Source organism: Ptychodera flava, chromosome 16, assembly GCF_041260155.1.
Source record: "Ptychodera flava strain L36383 chromosome 16, AS_Pfla_20210202, whole genome shotgun sequence".
Taxonomy (NCBI): Eukaryota; Metazoa; Hemichordata; class Enteropneusta; family Ptychoderidae; genus Ptychodera; species Ptychodera flava.
The window spans coordinates 13,164,454-13,174,898 of NC_091943.1; the positions used below are offsets into that span (position 1 = coordinate 13,164,454).

Here is a 10,445-nt window from a genome sequence, read left to right on the forward strand (position 1 = left end):
CCCCTTTTCAATCTCCGTCCAGTTGAAATTACAAAATTATATTCTGCCATGTCGCTAAATATGCCGGTCTGCTGACGTGAACGTGGCCGTCGAAGCTGTTTGTGAGCCTTGAAAAAACGTGCAACATAATATTATCATAGTGGGCGTGTCTTTGACTTTGCGGTTTGGCGAGTGAATGTTTTTGGTTTCGCGCCACAATGTTTTGAGTTTGGCGCGTTAAACTCTTTATGTGACAAGTTGCCTGACAGCTCATAAAAAGTTGCAGTCAAACGCGCTGGCGGGGATGCTTATCTTTTCACGCATTGGACACTTCGGTGAACTGCGCAGTATGCAGGTTTGGAAATCCTAACGGAAAGTCTGTAATACATGAGAAAACAACGCATTGAATAGGAATTGAAATAATTGACTGAACAGACCATAACACATACAACATATTCAAGATGCGACGTCGGTATCACTACTCAGTATACTTCCCCGATAAAAAAACAAACAAGCAAACACAGATACATACCATCAAATAAAATAACAAAATTAAATAACTAAGCAAAAAAAGCAAATAAAAGAGAAAAATAAATTGAATAAACAAACATACATACTAACAAAAAGGTAAATAAACAAATAGATACAAGCAAATAAACAAACTAAAATTAAACAAACGTACCAACAAACGAAAACAAACAACCAATTAGATACATGTATAGGAGAAAATAATGAGAATTGAAATAATTGACATACAGCAATGTCATATTGCTACTAACTGTACTCCTTTATTGCAAAGTTAATATATATACATTTTGTTTTGATTTTTACAAGCAATTTCAGTTCCACAAAAGTTTTCTCCTGACAGCAACGATGTCCCACTTCCCCTGGCATGTATTTAAACAAAAAGATAAATGTAAATGTGGATTATTGTAACATGTACTGGTGTTATTTTATCAATTCAAAAACAACTGGAAGGAATTACTGCAAAGGGAAAGCTTTATACTGGCAACTGATAAAAAGACACGGGAATATCTTTAAAAAATCCTAATCCAACAGGCAGCACAAGAAAATTTCAACCCCCTACTGCAGAAGGGAAAGTATTCAAAAATGAATTATACTGACGATATTGATCGGAAAAAAACATGGAAATTGATATGTTAAACTTCAAAAGAAGTGAAACTAAGGATATTTGCAATTCAAAGTCTTTTACTGTATATTGGCTACAAATATATTTTTGATGAATAATAAAACCAAAGACAATGCTTACTGTCAGCATTGTAACCTTGAAGAGACTATAGAACAAGTCTTATTCCAGGAATGTAGTAAAGCCAGACATTTTTGGACAACCTTTCAAAAGTTTTGTTGGCGTAAAACAAATGAAACATTTGTACTGGCTTGTCAAAATGAAATTAATTTTGTGTAACGACTGGCAATGAGGGTATGGAAATACCTTTGCCTGTACATGCATCCTCAGAGGGCAGATGTCCCATAGGAATTATCATTAGCTGAGTATATACATTGTTATTTGGTTATCTAAAAAATGATTGAATTAGTATTTTTCTAAACAAAAAGGTTCCAGTTTGAATAACTTTGTAGGATATCAATGAAAATGATTGTCAATGAGATATTGTAAGAATCATATAAATGTAAACATTGCTTATTTGGAGGGCAAAGTAAACCTAAAAGAAGGCTTTCAAGAGGAGAACAAGTATTTGAGTCAAGTAAAATGTGACTACAAAAGGTGATAACACAGATACAGTTGAAGTGAAAAATTGAAAAAAAACTGAAGAAAATGTGATGTTCATTCCTATCATTTGCAATTGAAAGGATCGGAAGAAAAGATTAATTAAATAGTTCATTTGAAGGAAATTAAACTTGAAATTAAGTTTTATGAACTTAAGAGATTATGAAATGTGTAGAGATAGCATGTCGCGTTTTGTACTCACCAAGATATGCATACCCAATTATGACCTAGCAATTGAAATTGGCAGACATGCAGACCAAAAACTCCAATTACTGAAAGATGACATACTCAATGTAACACTAAGATTATCAAACATAAAATGCACTTGCTGGTCTGTCCAAAGTGTGAATTTCAAAGAAACAACTTTCTCAATAAACTTTAACTCCAAATTGAAACACATCAAAATAAGCTCATTTTTCTACTATCAAAGCAAGAGTCGTCATTTAATGAATAACTTATAGAATATATTTGTAAATTATACAATCACACACTGAGAAATACCTAGATATTTTTTCTATTGTTATCATATTGATCTTGTTATATGTCAGCGAAAAAAATCTGAAGTCATTTTCATATAACTTTTATTGCTACAATCTGTGATGTTAATCCTTTGTTTACAAGCGAGCAATAAATATCATGATTATTATTACACCTATACTGACACATAAAGAACTGTGTAATACTGGCCTCAAGAAAAGTTGGGGGTCATTTTAGTTCGCACATCCGGGGCTCGTTCTCGATTTGAGCATGCGCAATATGTGTCGGTCTTTTCGCAGCTCTCAGCCTCTAGCCGAAGCTACCTGCTCAGTCCTCAACTTTGAGGACTGAAAAAATCACCATGGTAAGCGTATATTTTCATAATAGTAACAGAAACATAAAGAAATATAAATAAAGAATACTTAATCAGACCCTTTTCAATTTGTTTGTCCGTCTTGCGTGCAGATGGGATGGATTGAAGAGTTAATTTTTGCTGACTACGCGCATCCAAGATGGCGGATAGCAGGCATGACTTACGGTTTATCACATGTTCAAGAAGTTTTTCCGAAAGGAAATGTGTGAAGTTGAATGCTCATGTCATTGTATGTTACCTATATGTGTCGTGTGAACTTTACGCAGAGCGGGGTGTCTCTGCCGCTGGTGTGCCCAATGTTTTGAACAGTCGTATGGTTTCTTCGCCAAGGCTCGATTCAACTCCCAGTCAAGTCGATGGCTGAGTGATGACGGTAAAACTTCCACGTGGCCAAACTCACGTGGAATGCATACTAATGTCAAAACAAGTAACGACCAAGTTCATTTTGTTCACCAGCTTTCTGTCAGAGCTGTGTGCGGTTTGGTTATTTCGATCGAACAACTATCTTCACGTTCAGCGGTTCAGTTGTTTTGGAAAAAGTAAGAGCCCAGAAGTACATGTCAATGTTAACTGATAGCAAAACCAGATGATGCCACTAGACAACCCACTCCTGCAAATTTTAGCCTTTTGCTTTAATGAAAATGCAGTACATCATGGATTATTTATTCAAATCAACGCAAGAGGTCCGTGAGAAAGTATGTTGACCCGTGTGTGACTGCCGAAGACTTACAATATCCAGTGACTCCTGACCGTGTAATTCAACTCTTATTGTGTATTTTCAACTTTTACCCAATATTTTGTGGTGAGCATCGCCAATAGGGAGGGTAGATGTGTATAGAGTATGGACCCAACTGCAGCGCCCCGAGGGGGGGGGGGGAAGGGGAGACAAAATTTCATGGGAAAGAGTTAGTTCCCATCCCAAAATGTTTATTTTTGGGAGAATGTTTTTATTTGTTTGATGTTACGTTACTCTAACCCTCTGCACTGTTATATAAGATCTTTCTGTCTTCGAAGGTTTACCATTTCTAATTTTTTGGACAATTTACAAACTTTTTTGGATTCAGACCACTGCAAATGTTGTGAATATGTGAAATTTTCTTACGTTAATGAGACCCACTTTAGTCAGTGGTGTAGCTGTGATATGGCAACGATGCTTGTGGAGTCTTTCGAAGGCGCTCGGGTCAAGGGTCACTGCCACAGTACCGCTGCTAGCCAACCCATAGGCTTTTTTCGGTAGTTTACTATGACACCAATTGGTGTCGCTGATTTGGATTGCAAAATAATAAAATAGATCAATCTTTGAATAAATCAACCCGTACCTACTGTGTCACTCACTATCTATGACTCATCTCCTACTCCTATCCCGACTGTGACAACATGTATTTGTGACCATTTTTCGGTGAGCCGTTGACGGTTCCTGCTCGAATTTAAACTTTTGACCTCCAGTGTATTCAGTGTATTGTACATGTGAGCAGGCAAACATCGCAGAAACCATCGATGGGAAATGGGTTGAAAAAACATGTTCTTAATCGTCAAGGTAATTAACAGGCTTAGAGAATGAGTCTTAGATAGTCAATGATAAAGATGATACAAGTTTATTTATTTAAAGACGTATACATTTCAATATTGTGCAAGGTAAATCAGCGATACTGATCTGTGTCGCAAACTACCAAAAAAGCCTATGAGTTGGTTTTGCAGCGGTACTGTGGGGATGACCCTTGACCGCAGCGCGTTCGATGGCCGCCACTAGCACCGCTGTGATATCACAGCTATCAGTGGTATATCTCAATGGCTTCTGACGCCATGTTCTGTGCTATTCCTCCCATAAAGGAAATCTTGCATGGGACGCCATGAGAACTCTTGCTCTCCCACTGTGTTTGCACACTAGTATGAGAACTTGTTATCTATCCATCACTGAACATTTTTGTCGTGTCTCCGTTTATCCAGGGGTTTGTCAAAGTGATCAAGAACAAGGCCTACTTTAAGAGGTACCAAGTGAAGTTCCGTCGTAGGAGGGAAGGAAAAACTGATTACTATGCTCGCAAACGTCTTGTAGTCCAGGATAAAAACAAGTACAACACCCCCAAGTATCGTATGATTGTACGATTCACAAACAAGGATATTATATGCCAGGTATGAATGAAGGCTTTCAAATTTGTGGAAGTAATGTTGTTTTGATTTGCCTTCCATGTTTTCCATCAATATTTTAGTATAACATATATACGGTTATTGTGTAATTGTGTCAGCCGTAGTGTGAAAAGTTTTGATTCACAAAAACGGTTTAGAAATGTCATGTTGTAACCAAATAGCTTATCGATAGTTGATGTAAATGATAGTTTGTTCAAAGCAGTGGTAAAAAACACGATTTATGTAGTTTGTGCACAAGGTGTGCGTGTATGGGAACAGTTCATTTACATTTTCAATGATGATAGCCAATGAAATAGCTGGAATTACCGAATGATACAGATGATTCCATATTGGCGTCTGAGAAGTGTACTATATATTTATGGAAATCAAAGCTCAGTTGTACATAAGTAGAGCAAATATTGTAGCATTTTGAAGAAAATGTCTTTACTGTTGGACCTATTTTAAGTCATATACCTTCACTTAAATACTTCGGGATTTGCAAAAACTGTACACCGACCAAAAAGGTTAAACAGAGGGTATTCTGTTAAAAATAGTTGGGGTTATAGCAAAATTTTGCAGTGAAAAGTCTAAAGTCTAAATTGTCTGAGTCAATTTACATTAATCACTTCATGAAATGATTTATGGTCACATGTGATATCTTACGTCAAATTTAAAATAAAAGTTATAGTGAGATCTTACCCAAAGCTAATTTCCACCATAAATATGAAAGAGACAAATTGTTTTAATGGTCGTGTGAAGATAAGAATGGACAGTGAAATTGATCCAAATGTTATCACACTTGTGTAATTGGTTTGTAAAGTTGTTCCAAAACTTGCTGCAGTATCAGTACTTGTAATCAACTTGAGGCAAAGAACAGGATGATAGTGTTGTTTCACAGCAGGCTTCAGCTGTAATTGCTGAAGTAAAGCAATAAAACCTGTCGGCTGGTAGGAACTGATTAGTGTCTATGTGTGGGATAAATGTTTCCTACAAGTGTACACACACTTGTATTTCAGTAGTGGCCATGGCCGAGTATATGTTCAAAGTCGAGTTCTTGTACTATTCCCAAACACGGATAGTGCCCGTCTTCATTTCTGAAGCTGACTTTCACAGCATGTCTTACACTGATGACTTGCCAATGCCGGTCGCCGCTGATATCTGTCGAAATGACTTTCCATCCACTTACATTTCGAGAACTTTCTCACATACTGCTTCTGGCGTATGTACACCTCTTTTCCCGCGGATCATGATTTTTTTTTGCACAAAGAACTTCGTACAGTGCGAAGACAACAAGAGTTCTGATGACAACTAGACACTGACTTGGCTGTGACACTCAGGGCGGCGGTAAGGAATGTAATATGATTCTGCGTATGTGAAGTGCACCGCAAAGTGTACTCCCATGGTGTGTGTTTATTAGGGGTCCATAAAAGCTCTCTGATTTTCACCGCAATTATAACAAGTCAGTGCAACTTCTAAGGCAAGTTTTGAAACAACTTTACAAACCAATTACACAAGTGTGATAACATTTAGATCAATTTCACTGTCCATTCTTATCTTCACACAACAGTAATGTTACTTTACCTATGAATTATTTGGATATTTATCTGCACAAACTGTCTTTCAAATCTGATTCTTTTCTCTGTCATTCCAGATAGCCTATGCCAGAATTGAGGGAGATATCATCATATGTGCTGCCTATGCACATGAGCTCCCTCGATATGGCGTGAAGGTCGGGCTGACAAATTACGCTGCTGCCTACTGTACCGGTCTGTTGCTGGCACGTAGGGTAGGTATGAAGAATCTTGTTATGATTTGTTAGCAAGTATATGTGGCAATGTTTTGGTCAATGTCGGAATCATTTGAGTGTGTCTCAGTTAGTGTAAGATTGCATAGTAATTCTATATCAGTGATCATATATTATATTTCCCCAGAAATCGCGTGTCATCTTTGTAAATTTTGATGGAAGATAACCCTAATAAAGCGCAGCTTGTTTTTAGCAAGTGGTGTATGATATGTGCCAGTCATCAATGATGAGAAACCAATATACATACGCTGGAATTACCGTATGAGGGTCCATGGCCCATGATTCCAGTTTGGCATCTGAGAAGGCACATCTTCCTTTCTGTTACCCTCCGAACAACCAAACACTGATAACGTAAACCCAGAGACAAACTCCACTAACACTATCAGCTTCCCAGTTTCTGTCTCAGGGCTTTCAAGATCTGTAGAAATGATATTCACCATGTATTGTCGTTATGTTCAAAAGCTGTTGGTTAGTTAATGCTCAAAATTCTCAAGTCGTTCAAGATGGCCTCAGAGCAATGACACTTGTTTGATGTCTTGAACAGATTCTCACAAAATTCAATCTTGCTGAGATATACCAAGGAGTTGAAGAAGCCACAGGAGAAGAATATTATGTTGAGAGTGAAGATGGTAAACCAGGTGCCTTCCGATGTTTCCTGGATGTAGGTTTGGCACGTACCACGACTGGTGCTAAAGTGTTCGGAGCACTCAAGGGAGCTGTTGATGGTGGGCTGGATATCCCACACAGGTGAGCTAACAGTGATTTACTGGTGAAAATTCATTTTTCTAGTTACAACAGGGAGAGTTGTACTGGCTAAGTTTTCTCTTTGAGACTTGACTTTATCTGATAAGCATGTTATACCTCATGACACTGACATATGCAGATATTTGTGAAAATGCCTGATCTGGTGGGATTCTGTGTATTTGATTAGAGTGGTTAAAGTTTAAAGCCTGAATTATGGACTCTTCAATCATGTTTCCTAATCAACTCTCCAGAATTGATGTGCACTCTGTCGATGATGATAGCCAAACACATAGCTGGAATTACCGTATGATACGCGTATACGCATGATTCCAATGCGGCGTCTGAGAAACCTGTGCTCATCACTGAACTGCAGTCATATGTTTTGTTTTGAAGAGAACTTTGACAATTTTCCCTTCCACAGAGTACAATTATTTAAAGCAGTGTGGTTTTACACAGAGAGACTAGAAAAAAATGGATGTGATTATGCTATCAAAGCAGGAATAATAGTGTTTTTGTCACTGATAATATAGGGTTATACACAAAATACGGCCCTGTATGGACGAGGGCTCAGTGAGTGACGTATTGGACGAGCCGAAGGCGAGTCCAATACGTCATTCACTGAGCCCCAGTCCATACAGGGTCGTATTTTGTGTATAACCCTATTATTATACACCTCCCTCCATTAATCGTCCGTATAAACTAATTCTATGGTAAATTTTGAAGGATGCGGCACGCGCGATATGAGTGGAACGTGCGCAATTGTTGAAATAAAATTGCTACAAACCCCAAACAGGCACGTTGCGCGTCTCCCGTATTCGGGACTCCGCGTACTATACAAAATACGGAAAGTTATTGGACGGTCAAACTCCCATAGGTTACGGCAGTAGGTGTATAATAAGTAATGGTATTGTAAACTCTGAAAGTATTTGTTAGCATGGCCGGATTCCTAATGCATCTCATAGAAGAGAAGTACATTTATCATTTTGTGTGTCAATATTTGACATTTTGCCAGGTGTACTTAACTATTGTCTTCTAAATTTTAGTTCCAAGCGCTTCCCTGGCTTTGACCCAGAGGGTGGAGAACTCGACGTGGAGGTGCACCGAAAACACATCTTTGGTGGCCACGTGAGCAACTACATGAAGGAGCTGCAAGATGACGATGAGGAAGCATACAAAAAACAGTTTTCACAGTATATCAAATTGGGTATTGGGCCAGATGATGTAAGTGGATATTTATTGAACTCTGCTTATGACAGAGACTTTGGATTTCAAAATTTAAACAGCCAACAGCATTGAAATGGTGAGCCAGCAGTCACAATCTTGAACAAGGAATGTGCATGTTGTCAATGATGATAGCAAAACACATAGCTGGAATTACCGTATGATACGCATGATTCCAAAGTTGCATCTGAGAAACCTTTGCACAAACCAAATCGAAGACGCATTTTTACTCGTAAATAGTAAAGCTGTTGTGTACCAAATATTCATTGAATTTGTCAAACTGTTCCTCTGCCAGTTACATTGGATTTTAGAATTCCTCTGTTCAGTTACTGCCGTTAGTCACCACTGTGAAAGTTGGGGATGAGCCATACCTAAAGCTGTATGTTATAAAACTTCTCTACATTGACCACAAAAGTAGGCTTTACGGACTGCTAAAAGTAGGCTAATGCCGGTGTATTGATCACCAAAACTTGGTCATTGTTACCGTATGATATGTATACTTCAAATGTGATGACTTCGCAGAGAAAATAGTATGTACTCATGACTTTTGAAAAAAATCTCATTGAATCTTTCTTATATTTGCAGTTAGAAGAGGTATACAAAAAAGCACATGCAGCTATCCGGGAAGACCCGACACAAAAGGACAAACCAACACGTTCAGAGATGAAAGTTAAGAGGTGAGAGAAGTGGACAAGTATTTTGTCAATGTTATAACAAATATGTACAACTATATTGCATTTTGCCTGTATTGAGCCGGATCATCATCTGTGGGAGAAGCTTTTCTGGTTCCCCATCGTGTCTCAGCCCGATTCATTGCCACGTTTCTTAGCAAGAAGACCAGCTACTCCGAACAGCAGGGTTAGTCCAACCTTGCATTTTGAAGGGTGACCCTCCTCTAGCCTGATTACGGTGCAACCCAAACTTTGGTATAAACCATACTTGTTTGCCCTTATGTGGAGGCACAGTAATTTGTAAGGATATTTAAACTATTTAAAGGGGAAGTCTTATGATCGAATATGCCTTTAAAAGAATTGCCACACATTAAATTGTCACTCTCCAGCATTTTAATATCTTGATTTATGTATGATACATGTTGTCTTTTTCATCTCTCAGATGGAACCGCAAGAAGATGTCCCTTGCACAACGTAAAGACAGCGTCAGACAGAAAAAGGCATCGTACCTACGGGCTTTGGAGAAGGACTAAATAACAATTCAGAGAGACTATTGAATATTTCCACCAGATGTCTATATATTGATGTATATGACATATGTCTTACAAGAAATAAAGCCTTCAATATGTGGGCAAACAGAGCTTCACGTGTCCCTGTGTGATCATGATTTGCATATCTTCTTTTGTACTTCATTTCTCTGGTTGAGATGGGCAGAGGTCTTTCTTACCTTACGTTGGCTTACTTACATGGTGTGCGTTGAGCTATTAGCAATATGGGACCTAGACGTACTTTCTAAATTGAGGAATTGCCAACACTGTCATGTGTAATTTTCATCTGGGCAGCAATATTGGTCTATGACAAAGAAATCAACCCTGTCTTGGAGGAGGTAGGGATAAGTCAACAAAACCACCGCTCAGAATGCATCATTTGCAAGGTTATGTGTAGATCTGGTAATATTGTTTGGATTGCGTCCGACTTCAAGACTGTTTCAACCTTTGCAGAGTTTATTCTTTTTGATCAAACGATATTACTGCATAGACGATAGTTACACCTCTAACAGTGTTGGCAGCAACTCGATTAGGAGAGCATGTCTAGTTCCTGTGTTTCCATCGGCTCAATGTAAACCACTGTATTTGCAAAGCCAGCCCCCACAAGTAGTGCCCGTGAGGTGATATTCATTCACTTGGTGTATATATTGATACAAATTTGCCAAAGTAGGTGCTACACATTGACCTTGTATTTCTATGGCTGACTGCTGAAATAAAAAAAATATCTGGTGCATCTAACTGAAAGTTCTCCCTC

General features: G+C 38.3%; 1 protein-coding gene across 1 annotated transcript; it reads left to right on the forward strand.

Moving 5' to 3' along the window:
* The first annotated feature begins 2,429 nt into the window (after positions 1-2,429).
* On the forward strand, positions 2,430-9,784 carry LOC139114048 (large ribosomal subunit protein uL18-like). The gene is made up of 7 exons (XM_070675525.1): positions 2,430-2,567; positions 4,524-4,709; positions 6,355-6,489; positions 7,052-7,254; positions 8,295-8,472; positions 9,058-9,149; positions 9,586-9,784. The coding sequence occupies exons 1-7, from the start codon at positions 2,565-2,567 to the stop codon at positions 9,674-9,676; spliced, it is 888 nt and encodes a 295-aa protein (XP_070531626.1). The 5' UTR covers positions 2,430-2,564; the 3' UTR covers positions 9,677-9,784.
* Positions 9,785-10,445: the final 661 nt, after the last annotated feature.